The 14,123-nt window shown below is 43.1% G+C and overlaps 1 protein-coding gene across 4 annotated transcripts in view; it reads right to left on the bottom strand.

The window, feature by feature from the left end:
- Positions 1-14,123, bottom strand: part of ehbp1 (EH domain binding protein 1) — a 499,650-nt gene that overhangs the window by 128,838 nt on the left and 356,689 nt on the right. For all 4 annotated transcript variants that reach the window (XM_070889745.1, XM_070889742.1, XM_070889744.1 and 1 more), the window contains one exon: positions 11,809-11,952. In XM_070889745.1, coding sequence (XP_070745846.1) covers positions 11,809-11,952 — 144 coding nt within the window. The remainder of the gene's footprint in view (positions 1-11,808; positions 11,953-14,123) is intronic.

Genomic DNA, 14,123 nt, shown 5'->3' with positions numbered 1-14,123 from the left:
GAATTCTAAGCCCTGCGTTCAGGCAAAGAGAGAAAGAGAAAAATGTAATTTTAGGGTAGACCTCCCAGCCCCAGACTAGCAGTAAAATCCTCCTGAATGTCTACATTTTATTTCTACAATAATCTCACAGGTTCCCTGTGTGTAAGATTTTCAAACATTATTTATATCCCATGCTGTTGTAAATAAACTTTAGCCCAACAATTACTTTCTTTATAGCTATAAATTTTCAGACTTTCATCTGCTATCTAGGGCTAACCCACAATTTGTTTGAATCATAAACAGCTTTAGATTTACATTGCAATTATATTTGCTAACAGAAAATGTTTTGGAACCAAATTCAATTAAGACCATGTACAGAATTGTAATATGCCACTGGAAGATTTTACAGGGACATATATCTTTAAGGTAAAAAGGTTTTTGTGAACTACCATGTTAAACAAATACACAGTTCAAACAATATTCCAAAAGGAATTATTTTGACATTACAGCATTGTTGTATTGTTCTAGGACATGATCAGTGTTTTCAGTTGGCAATTGCAATCAGTTTATTTTTTCTAAAGCTTATACTGTACAACAGTTAACAACGACAAAAGCCGAGAATAAAGATGGACATTGTGCAGTGAGAACTGATGCTTTGATTAGCCCTTGTAGTGCAATTGAAGGAGCTGTCTTTCTCTGATTTTCCATTTTGAAAAAAGCTTTGATCTCAGTTCAAGTCAATTCAAGAACATCAACTGACAAGCCTGCTTGAAACACCCCAATGGTTAGGCCTAAATGCCCCACCAAACTATTTTATTTTAATAGGCAACCACTGGAAGATAACAAAAAAAAGCTAATATAAGTCACTCAAGGAACATGTGACTCCTCACACTTAACTGCGTTCACTTCATTTTCTATACATCTTTATGCTTGTACTTCATTCTATTGCCAGCAGCAATGACATGTATTGTGACTAAAAAGAAGAGTTTCTACTTTAAAGTATTGTTTTGTACTAGTTCATGTCAGTACAGGTCACAGACACAGAAATGAAAAGTCACTGGATTGCCATGGCACAAATTGTCTCGGCGGCTAAAATCAAACAAAGCCCAATTAAACTAATCATAACGTCCCACTGAACACAAGGAAGCTCACCTGGTATTTCTGGAATTGAGCATGAATTCCCAACTCTACCCAGTACTTGGTACTTTAATTACCCAGGCCAAACACTGTGAAATTGCTTCTCTGATCTACTAATGGCTGAGAAATCCTGCCGATGTGGTTTCATGCCAAGGGGCCATCGCGAGATGCGACAATGTTACTGATGGCATCCTAATGGAGATGACACTTCCCAAAACTCAAAGGGAAAATTAACGGGATGCAGTTTACAATACCAGTGATTGTTCATTAATTACCAATTTGCTCACTGCTGGAGGCTAGCCATTACAGTACTCTGGATAAAAGTATCAATTGATTATGAAGACCACCTATGAACAACAACTGAGGAATGTACAGAACAATTAATATTAACTGTTATCAAAGGCACTTGAGATATCTAGTATGTGAAATAAAAGTCTTACTGGCTTAACAGTGCCACTAGCAGGCATTAGGCAGTAGAATACTAGGAGATAAAACCTTTTCATCAGTTCAATACTTCAATCGAATCCTAAAACCATAAACTATTACTGAGCTAATATCCATAATTCCTAGAGATCTTCACCCCACTTAAACGATTACATAGTTCAAGTTTACTCGCCAACACTATGTCCTTACCAAGTGTTCAATTCTGTTATAAATGTATACCTTTAAAACCACCACAGTAGTTGTTATTTTACCTTCCTGAAATATATTCTGGATAGGATGACATCACTGTAGACAAATGACTGAGTCAGGAACTATGCTGTTTAACAGGCGATGTTTTGAAGTGGTCATTAGCTGACATTTTAAAAATTGAATTTAGGTTTCAAAATAAAGACATTTATTCTTTGTTCTAAAACATAACATTTGAATAAAATGTAAACAATTGTCAGAGAATGCAGTTGTGGACTGAATTTTTGCATCGCAAGATTTCTTTTCTAGAACGCCTTCTTTTGAACTCTGTAAATGCTTTTACTTTTTTCTTAGCCAAGTGCGCTTTTGTTTTAAACTGTTGTCTAATTTCTTACATAATATTTTATAAATTATAGATACATGGTTCAAATAAGGGCCATTCAGCCCATTAAGTCCACTCCCTTCCTTAGACCATTTCCTGGCCATAAAATGCATCCAACCTATTTAATCCCTTGAGGGAACTTGTGGGAGAAATGCTCCTCAATCTGTAACAGTAGCAAAGTACAATTCCAAAGAACCTATATGCACATCTCCACTGTTCCACTCTGGCCAGCCAGGCCAGGCACACACCAACCTCCCATTCATTTCCCCCATTCCCCAGGTTGTCACCAGCAGCAGAGGAATCAATAGCCCGGAATTTAGTCAGCGGTGAAACATAGAAAATAGGTGCAGGAGTATGCCATTTGGCCCTTCGAGCCTGCACCGCCATTCAATGAGTTCATGGCTGAACATACAACTTCAGTATCCCATTCCTGCTTTTTCGCTATACCCCTTGGTATGGCAAAGGCATTCGCTGCTGGTCCCAAAGAAAGCTGCTCACAGAGATCTCGTAATCTCTGTGGTGAGAAGTTTTTCTTTTCCGATGCATAATTGATTTTAGTGCAGTGTAGTGAGATCTGCTGTGACGACAACAAGCTGTCTAAGCAGCCAATCACATTGCAGCATTCTCACAGATAGGGAATGAGGAAATGAGAACCTGCTTTTATCCCAACTTTTAAAAAATGTTACAGAGAGCAAAACAAAGATTGGAAGTCTTACATGGGAATAAGGTAGAACCTGAAATATCATGAACAAACTTTTAATAAAAATATATCTTTTTTCAAGTTTCTTAAAAATTGAAATTAGCACACTTTTAAAACCCCAGTTACATGTAATCCAACAAGTCCTAACATTTAATGGGGTATTTAACAGCGCTATTACCATGGAAAAGCCCAAGTTTTCATCTGTTTCACTGATTTCACCGATTGACAGCTTGAGGGGGTGGGGGTGAGGGGCAGTGTGCCACAGTATTGGAGCAGTGAATGACTGACCGCAGCTTTAGGATTTTTGCGTTTAGGTGCGCATGCGTTAAATCCTGAAGCTGCAGTCAGTTTCAAAGGGATAAAAATGACAAATGCTGTTACTTCACTATTTTAAATGTGCAATTTCTGGCCCATTGTATCCTGTGGAGTTTTCATCATCTCAGTCTGTACAAATTCACATAACCTTAAACTATTCTTAATCAGATACTAATTCATTTAAAAAAATATAGTTTACCACCAGATCAAGTACTTTCACCATCAGTCTGTACCACATTGCCGCTGCTCTTTGGGTTGAGGAGGGGCAGGGAATTGGGGAAGAGAGAGTCATCTCGATACAGTTGGAATAACTTGCTTCAATTTATAGAGACCTGCCTTCAAGATGCAACTTAGTTTTTGATTAGCTTTATTATTAACAGCTTTATAGTGACTTAAGTAATTTAAAGTGAATAATCAATAATCACACCCAAATTATGATCGACCTTTACTAATGGACATGCCTTCATTAGATTCTAGAACAGTGACTCCTGTGCACTAACACACAGTAGCCGTTGCCTCACTAGATTTCTGCTGTGATCAGTAGGCAGTACATGGTTCACTTTCCCCAACATTAATGTTCTAATTAAACTTTTGTTTTTCATTCTTTTGTTGAAAGTATCAGTTTGGATGGTTAAACCCTTCCTGAAATCTTAGTAATGTCCTCCCTGTGAGGGGATGCACCTGGTGATAATCCCTGTGCATTGGACAAATCCACTGGACTATTGCCCTGTACACATTTCTTGTTTCAGTTTCAGCCTTATAAATACACCAACATTAAAATGTATTGATCATTCCTTTGCCTTTAATTGTTCCCAATCTTTCTGAATGTTTTTTATTTCCCTTATATTTTCAGCTGGCCACATAACTTGTGCATGGTCACTTTCCACCTTAAGTAGCATCTCTCTGTCTGACCCTCACAACCTGGATCCTAAGATACTCTCTTTCCTTATTTGTTCCCCTCCATTCAAGACAGTTTCTCTCTCAGTCCTTTCCCCTTTCCCCAATTACACCTCAGTATATGTCTCTCTTTCCCTGTTCCTCAGGCCACAGGAGATAAAGTTGGGAGTTCTTTAATCAGAGACAGACTCCTGTGCATATGTCAATGTTTATATGAAAAAAGGTGTTTGTTCCTTTGTGTATGTGGAGATGTCTGGCAATTATAATCGTTTAGGTGAAAGGTGGAATCTTAAGCATACTTTGTCTGTTTACATTGCAAGGGTTACATTAGCTTCTCCGGACATGGGCAGTCTGTTGGTGATTGGAAAATGTGGGTTAGGGAAAGAGAAGATTGTACCTTGAGCCCAAGTAATAGTACCTATGCATGCTGTTTATGGAAGAAACTCCCCCGCACTGCAAGATTCTCCCTTCTCCACAATGTTGCATTTCCAAGTCCAGTCCACCTACTGGCTATTTACTTGCTTATTTGCTGCAGTAGCCCCTCACAAGTTACCCTTACTGCACTTCAATTCCCCTTTTACAGTAACACTTGACTACAGTTCCCATTCATTGCACCGCACTGACTATATTTCTCCTCCCCAATGATGACTTCGCCATGCCTCAATCCCCTACACCCTCTGACCTGAATTCCTCCTCCTCACCACTCCCATCCTCTCTCCTCCCCACCCACCCCCCCCCAACCACCAACACTCCTTTGGGCCCTTTCCCACATCCCTCCTTCTCCCTCCTCCTACTTGCCGCCTGCTCCACCCCTCCTTGTATTTTATTGGAATCACTTCTAGGTTTGTAATCTGTAAAATTAGTTGACTTTTTCTATACGCAGTTATTACTTTTAATGGTAGCACACAGAGAACCCAGCATTTCATCCATAAACTTAGATGCTTACATAACTAATACAAATATTTATTTGTCCTTATTCTTGATGGTATTATTAAATCACTGTCAGAAAAAAACCTGCATGCTTTTTTCCAATACACTGTAATGCTTTCATGTCCTCTATCTACAATATGCCCTTGTCAATTTTACTTTATGGCGCAACCCTCCTCTTGGAATATCAACTATACTTCAACAATACCGTTTAACATTATCACCCACCAAACAGCCTGTGTGTCTGAAATAGAATAGGTTTCATTTATGTAAAAAAAAAATGAAGCTGGAGATAAAAATTCCGATTCTGAATTTATATCACAAGGAAGCAAGACACTTTAATCATGCTTTTTAACTGTAATCTTCAAATAATGCATATCAAAGACTGCATGTAGTCTTACATAAAAGCTAAGATTAACCAAACACACCTTTTAAAAGGAATGGATTTATAGCTAAAATTTCAGGTAAAACGAAATACCACTTACCAGTGCCGTCTGCTTTCATTTGTGCTCTGCACCACAATTTGGATAGTGTAAGTTTCTGATGGCTAAATATCATAACAGTCCTCTCAAACTTTTGTGGAACTCCCCAAAATTTGCAAGTCTGATAATGCATCAAATGTTGGCACTACAAACAATGGCAATTTTTATTATTGCCTCTTTACATCTTCTATTACTTCGTTATATTCTACCATGCTATGATTCATGACTCTAATACGGATCACTGAAAAATTTGAGAATCTTCAAGTGTAGAGAATCCTCACCTTGTAACAATGTGTGTGTAGAATACCGTTCTTTTAGCTTCCAGGTGGCCCAGCTCATTTATCCCATGAGTTGCTGACCAGGAAAGGTCCAGGTTGGCCCTCTGCCCATGTTGAGTAGCTAATCTCAGCCAGAGAGGCAAAGTGGCGGTAGGGTGTTACAACCTCAGCATCCTTAGGTTAGGCTTAGAAAATTTGCCAGGATTCCTGCTCCCGATCAGCAGCCAGTGTCCCATTGTTGGAAATGCACATGATTGGATGCAGAGTGAGGACAGGATTAGGCTCAGCTGTGTCACCCTCAATAATACTGCTGACATCCACTATCAAAACTCGCACCTGAATTATGGTCACTTGGTTGAGAAGTTAGATGACAGAATATCATTCTGTGGGTACCGAACAAGGAAAATGTATTTGGGGTGGAGGGGGCGCAGAGAGGAGAAAATTATTAAGGAAGAGTAAAGGAAAAAAATGATTCTTAATTGAAAACTAATCGAATTCTTCGAATTGCCCATTGGTCGGCATCATCATCATCATCATAGGCAGTCCCTCGGAATTGAGTAAGACTTTCTTCCACTCTTAAAATGAGTTCTTAGGTGGCTGAACAGTCCAATACGAGAACCACAGTCTCTGTCACAGGTGGGACAGATAGTCATTGAGGGAAAGGGCGGGGGGAGCAGGTTTGCCGTACACTCTTTCTGCTGCCTGCGCTTGTTTTCTGCATGCTCTCGGCGATGAGATTCGAGGTGCTCAGTGCCCTCCCGGATGCACTTCCTCCACTTAGGGCGGTCTTTGGCCAAGGACTCCCAGGTGTCAGTGGGGATGTTGCACTTTATCAGGGAGGCTTTGAGGATGTCCTTGTAGCATTTCCTTTGCCCACCTTTGGCTCGTTTGCCGTGAAGGAGTTCAGAGTAGAGCGCTTGCTTTGGGAGTCTTGTGCCTGGCATGCGAACAATGTGGCCCGCCCAGCAGAGCTGATCAAATATGGTCAGTGCTTCAATGCTGGGGATGTTGGTCTGGTTGAGGATGCTAATGTTGGTGCGTCTGTCCTCCCAGGGGAATTGTAGGATCTTGCGGAGACATCGTTGGTGGTATTTCTCCAGTGACTTGAGGTGTCTACTGTACATGGTCCATGCCTCTGAGCCATACAGGAGGGCGGATATTACTACAGCTCTGTAGACCATGAGCCCGGTGGCAGTTTTGTGGGCCTGGTTTTCAAACACTCTTTTCTTCAGGTGGCTGAAGACTGCACTGGCGCACTGGAGGCGGTGTTGTATCGCGTTGTCAATGTCTGCTTTTGTTGATAAGAGGCTCCCGAGGTATGGGAAATGGTCCACGTTGTCCAGGGCCGCGCCGTGGATCTTGATGACTGGAGGGCAGTACTGTGCGGCGAGAACAGGCTGGTGGAGGACCTTTGTCTTACGGATGTTTAGCGTAAGACCCATGCTTTCGTACGCCTCAGTAAATACGTCGACTATATCCTGGAGTTCAGCCTCTGTATGTGCGCAGACGTAGGCGTCGTCCGTGTACTGTAGCTCGACGACAGAGGTTGGGGTGGTCTTGGACCTGGCCTGGAGACGGCGAAGGTTGAACAGGTTCTCACTTGTTCTGCAGTTTAGTTCCACTCCAGCAGGGAGCTTGTTGACTGTGAGGTGGAGCATGGCAGCGAGGAAGATTGAGAAGAGGGTTGGGGTGATGACTCAGCCCTGTTTGACCCCGGTCCGGATATGGATTGGGTCTGTAATGGATCTGTTGGTAAGGATCATGGCCTGCATGTCGTCGTGGAGCAGGCGGAGGATGGTGACAAACTTTTGGAGGCATCCGAAACAGAGGAGGACGCTCCATAGACCCTCGCGGTTGACAGTGTCAAAGGCCTTTGTAAGGTCGAAGAAGGCCATGTATAAGGGCTGGCGCTGTTCCCTGCATTTTTCCTGCAGCTGTCACACTGCAAAAATCATGTCCGTTGTGCCTCGTAGTGCATATCTGGAGTACAGACTCATACACCCACTATTAGCTCCTGCAGCCTGACCCCAATAGCACCATGCCCACTACTGTAATACATCAAGTTTACTGAGACATTGTTCCTGAGTAAATTTAATTAGGAGAAGTGCTCCCTAAAGACCCACTTTGGATATGGCCACCTGCGCAATGCACTCCTCCTTCCGATTCTGCTCCTGCTCTCTTCCTCACCCTCGAGTCTCGAGGGCAGCTCTGGCAGACCACCCATGACTGCATCCAAACTCTCTGTGAGGCAGCCAACAAAAGTGTAACACCAGCAAAATCTTGCTCTGTTTAAACAAAGAGAACTTTCCAGAGCGATAAAATACACCATAAAACATCCAGAAGTTAAACAGCAGCTTGAAATGAGAAACTAGAAAATAACCTGTATGCACCCTGTACTGCCTGATTCCTTTAAATATCACTGGTGAATGGGCCTTCCTGCTGGTAAGCGGCCTGTCGTGCTGTGTAAATTCAGCATGTAGAGAGAGAAGTGCTGGAGCATTTGAATATTGATAACGGGTCTTGCAAGCGCGCAGGATCCGCATTTAAATCAAATATTCTGCCTTATAAATAATCCCGACGTCCGCTCCTGACACTGGTGCATGCACCTTAGTCAATATGGCATGTGGCAGACTTCCAGCTGGAAATGTGCACGTGCTTCCTGCTTGCCATATTGGGACCCAAGTAGACTGGTTAGCGGCCAAATAACAGGCGCTATCCAGCCAAACTTCTGGGTCTATGTATCTGGGCAATTAAATTTCAAAAAAGTAATGCAAACCATTGGTTTTGGTACGTTTCTTGCAGCTAAAAGGGAAGAGGGGAAAGAACTGATGGTAAGGATACAGAGTTTGTGTTGGGGAGCCAGAGATGATGGCTTCAATCTTCCCAATGTTTAACTGGAAACAGCGGCTCTACCAGACTGGATGTCAGACAATACAGCGGCAGTGAAGGGTCAAGTTGAAATATATTTTCTGAAGCAAATTTTAGAGATTTTAATCGACAGATAGTCTAGTCTGGAACAAAGGACTCTGTAAACACAGCCTTGGCTGTTACGGTAGAGTGGGAAAAACCGAAACTAGTGAGGTAGTTGTTTTTTTTTGTCTAAAAACCTAACAGCATAAACCATGTTATCATGTTTTTAGCCCAGAAAAATACTGCAACAGTCAAGGCTGTGTTTATAGAGTCCTCTGTTCAAGACTAGACTTTTACTTGAGGTAAATTTCAGAAATGTGATTCACAAGAAGATCGGCCATCCAGAGTACATACTTTGCAAGCATTTTGACAACCGCCTCCCCCTTCCCCCCGGTCCACTTTCCAAAAGGTGCAAAAGTTGCTGATAAAATTTTAATAGTTGAAAGTTAAAAAGCAGCCATATGTTTACTTTCTGTTCGGAGAGGCAGAGAACCCAGACCACCAAATAAAAATGAAATTTGGCATATTCAACAACCATCTGTTAGCACCCCCAATTATATATTGGGGTCGAAATTGGATTTTGTACGTCGCCCGTTACCATGCGTGGGAGGCGGCCAATGGGTGACAAATGCCTACCGTTGTCGGTAAGTGGCGCCGATGCCTCACCCTAGATTCAGTGGGCTCTTTAGCAGAGGTGCCAAGAAGCAACGCTGTGCCGGCTAATGCCACCCGCATGGTGACGTCATCCAGCGTACAACGCCTCTTTGAAGCCTCTGTCGCGACATTTGATTTGTGCAGCTGCCGCACAAACAGGCAGCTGTACAGCCAGGAAAAAGCTGTCGTAACAGAGCAGACCTCGGGCAGAATCGCCTAGAAAGGAAGGTGAGTTTTTCTCTTTATTTATTTCTGCATGTGTTCATTAGTTTTAAGAATGGGGAAGTGTGTGTGTGGATCGGAGAAGTTTTCGTTATTTCTTTTCCCCAATTTTTTTCTAGCATGGCAGCAGCCTCCCGTCGGGAAATTCAGTCAGCCTCCTGAACTCCCGCCCGAGGACGAGTGTGCAATGCCACTTTTTAGTGCTGCTCTCTAATCTTTGGGCGTAAAACTGAATTTAGGACTTTGAGGCTGCACCTAATGCCCGGCGCTAAAATCAGCACTCAGGCGGTGACACCGTCTCAAAAACAGCAGTACCGAAGTTCAACCCCATTGTACCTTGAATGGCATGACACTCCAAATGTAATAAAAACAACCTATTTCCAACGCACCATGAACCATATCCTGCGACATCTGCTGGTAATACAATAACAATGATGCAAGTGCACATTTTTTATCCATCACAATTCAAGTGCGACACTCAAATTTCTATGTCACACTTAAAAATAAATAAAAACAAAGACAATCATTTGAAATGTACAGATCAACTCTCTAGCAACAGTACATATTGGAGTCAGAATATCTGCTGCCTTTAAAAAAAAACTGGCATTGGTAAGGTAAATTAAAAGACAAAGCCAGAGTTCTGATCTGAGCTGCAACCTAAATAGTAATTAAACTTTGAATGAACCCACCTAGTGTTAATTTAACAACAACTGGATGGAAATGCATGGAACAATGAATCGTGCATAAACAATGAAAGATGAAACACATAGTAATCTGGGTATAATAATGGATTTAGCACTTAATGGGGGAAGTTTCTTATTCAGATATCTAGGTTTTAATTTGGTTTGCACTGCTTTAATGATTGCCTGAACCTCAAATGTTTCACTCAATTACCACAGTGACTGCATTTCAAAAATACTTCATTGGCTATGAAGTGCTTTGGGACGCTTGAGGTCGTGAAAGATGCTACCTAAATGCAAGTACTTTATAAGTTGACTCTGACAATACCACTAATACACCCATAATATTTTCAATTAAAACACAATTTCCTTATTAAATCACCAAAAAATCAGTGGCCCTCAAAATATAATGAAGTGGCATGTCCTCTGGCTCACTGGGAGCACCACCACATGAGATCCATTAGTAGATAAGTTTTGTTACACTTTGGTTATTGTACTTTGTCACACTTCCAAATATCCGTACAGGTGCAGCGTTGAGAATCCGGAGTTCCGGAATCCTGAATGTTCCAGAAACCGGACCGATTGGTGGCAGGGTTGTCCGGAATCTGTAAAATGTTCCGGAATCCGGACCCGACGACCCTGCCGACCTCAGGACCCCACCGCTGCCCAACTTCGGACCACGCCTAGCCGGCGTTCGCCTCGCCCCCAATGCCCTTACCTCGCCGCCGCTTGCCTTGCCCACCGCCACTGCCTTTACCTCGGGGCCTCCTCGCTGGCTCGCCCGACGACCTCTTTGGCGGGGCCCTGCCCGACAATATCTTCCTCGGCAGGGTTGGCCCGCCTGAACACCTCCTCGGCGGGGCCCGCCCGACGACAACCTCCTCGGCGGGGCCGGACGACCAGACAACCTCCTCGGCGGGGCCGGACGGCCTGACAACCTCCTCGGCGGGGCCGGACGGCCCGACAACCTCCTCTGCGGGGCCGGACGGCCCGACAACCTCCTAGGCGGGGCCGGACGGCCCGACAACCTCCTTGGCGGGAATCCCCCCCTTTCTGACGTTCTGAAATACCCGAACCTGGGCTCGAGTGTTTCTGGATTCGTGACGTCAGAAAACAAATCTAAAGTCCGGAAAAGCCTGGAATCCGGAACGGCCTTGGTCCTGAGGGTTCCGGATTTTAGGCGCTGCACCTGTATCATTATTCAAGTATTAATAAAAAAGAAAGCCAATAATTTTCAGTCTTCCAAAAAAAGTTTTTCCAGCAGCAGAAAATATTTTCTAACTGACCTTAGCAATTAGCTTCTAATCAAGCTCAGGATGTTATAGCCTTAAAGGAATCTAGTAGTGTTAAGGGAACTGGCCAGGTTATACACATGCTGTCCCTTAGCAGAATAATACATTGTGTACTACCTAGTATAATGCTCCTGATCTAAAACACCATAATCCTGTAACTAACTGTTGGCAACACCGCAGTAGATCCGCTCCCATTATATAATAATATATTGTGTACTTCAGGGTGTAATGCTCCTGTCGTTACATCCTAATGTAAGTAATGCCACAGGGGGTCTGGTTGGACTACAAATTGTGTCCCAGTAACTGCAATTTCAGAGCATTACCTCACTCAAGTGCTTGTTGCGAGTTGGTGTTATTGATTGGATGGTTAACTGTTTATTTCCTGCTTTTAAAGCTGCATCCCTCCTCGCCTGTTCCAAAAGAAGTCTTGCTCGTTCTTTAAGTTCTTCTTGTCTTGTTGCTGTCCTCTTTTTAAAAAAAAAACACAAATATAAAAACTATTTAAAATCTGCTTGTTTTGCAATAAACACATTAGTAAGCAATATTCTCTTCTGTCCATTGACATTATTATGGGAAAAATGTACTCTATTATAAATAGCAAGAAATACTAAAAACTATTTGACACTATTGGGCAGTTATGCCAGCCAATCTCATTTATGGTTTTAGCTCAATTGTAAACTATTATGCACGCATTAAATCGATCACATCACATCAATTTTTCTATTTAAAAAAAACAGACCACTAATAACACACTGTGAAATACAACAATAATACAGGTTCCACAATTCTGTGCTGCACTATAAAAGGAAAATCCTCAGATTAGCAAACATTTCCACATTTGCATATTCAAAATTTGCTATGCAACGACTTCTTTGTCGGGAAAGAAACTGAATCACATTTCACTCTGCTCCTGTTCATCTACGAAACAGGCCATTTTAATCACAGCAAATGAAATAAAAATGCTCAAGAAAAGCAAACGCACCTTTAGTTACCTACAGGTCTGGGCCAGCAGAAGGAATGTGGTGAGCATTTTCGCCAACGTGTGCCATTGACCCTCATCTAATTTCCAGATCAGTTCATTTGTATTTCAATAGGTGGAGTCTTGCTAGACAGCCACAAGAGATTGGGTGCTGGTGTTTAGGGGAAGGGAGGGAAAACAGTGCAAGAATTGTCATCCATATACAGCAGGATTTAAAATCCTACTTCTTGATGGCTAGTGTACAGTTGTGTGGAGGAGGAAGGAGTCTGACATTGCAAAGGGGAGGAAGGAATGGAGTGCGACTGATAAACACGAAGTAACTCGTGCAATTTAAAATGATATCCAAGGGAAAAACAGGATAGCACTCAATCAGATTTTTACTGGTGCACATAGGAACACGAGCAGGCCAATCAGCCCTTCGAGCCTATCCCGCCATTCAATTAGATCATGGTTGATCTGTATCTTAACTCCATTTATCCGCCTTGTTTCCGTAACTTTTAATACCGTTGCCTAACAAAAGTGTTGAGCACCTCCAAGAAACTGAAATGACCCGGAGGAGGGCAAAGTAATACCAGCACTTGTACATTCATCCTACACCTACTAGCACCTACTGTCAAAGGGAAAATGGAAGCTGTGTTTGAGGTCTGAAGTTATTGAAGTTAATATTAATGCCAGAGGACTGCGAAGTACCTAGCAGAAAGATGAGGTACTGTTCACCGAGCTTGAATTGTGTAGAAGGCCAAAGATATAAAGATCAGAGTGGGAGTGGGACAAAGAATTAAAGTAGCAAAGGGCAGGGAGCTCAGAATCGCACTTTGACAAAACTGAATGGTTCAGCAGTAATTACATAATCTACATTTGGTCTCCCTGATGTGGAGAAGACCGCAATGCGAGCAGCAAATACAGTATATTCGGTTAGTGGAAGTACAAGTAAATTGCTGTCTCAACCAGAAGGAGTTTCATAGTATTTACAGCACAGAAACAGGCCATTAGACCCAACAGGTCCTTCTTCTCTTCTTAGGCAGTCCCTCGGAACCAAGGATGACTAGCATCCACACTAAAAATGAGTTCTCAGGTGACTGATGAGTGCAATGCGGGACCCACAGTCTCTGTCACAGGTGGGGCAGACAGCGGTTGAAGGGGCAGGTCGATGGGATGCTTGGTTTGTCGTGCGCTCCTTCCGCTGTTTGCGCTTGGCTTCCGCTTGCTCTCAGCGGAGAAACTTGAGGTGTTCGGCGCCTTTTCGGATGCTTCTCCTTCACTTTGAGTGGTCTTGGGCCAGGGATTCCCAGGTGTCAGTAGGGGTGTTGCACTTTTTCAAGGAGGCTTTGAGGGAATCCTTGAAGCGATTCCTCTGCCCACCTGGGGCTCTCTTGCCATGTCGGGGCTCCGAGTAGAGCACTTGTTTTGGGAGTCTCGTATCGGGCATGCGGACGATGTGGCCTGCCCAACGGAGCTGATTGAGAAAAGTCAATGCTTCGATGCTGGGGATGTTGGCCTGAGTGAGAACACTGACGTCGGTGCGTCTATCCTGCCAATAGATTTGCAGAATCTTGCGGATGCAACGTTGGTGGTACCTCTCCAGTGCTTTGAGGTGCCTGCTGTATATGGTCCATGTCTCTAAAGCATATAGGAGGGCGGGTATCCCCACTGCTGTGT

This window comes from Pristiophorus japonicus, chromosome 9 (genome assembly GCF_044704955.1).
Source record: "Pristiophorus japonicus isolate sPriJap1 chromosome 9, sPriJap1.hap1, whole genome shotgun sequence".
NCBI lineage: Eukaryota > Metazoa > Chordata > Chondrichthyes > Pristiophoridae > Pristiophorus > Pristiophorus japonicus.
This window is presented reverse-complemented; position numbering and strand designations above follow the sequence as displayed.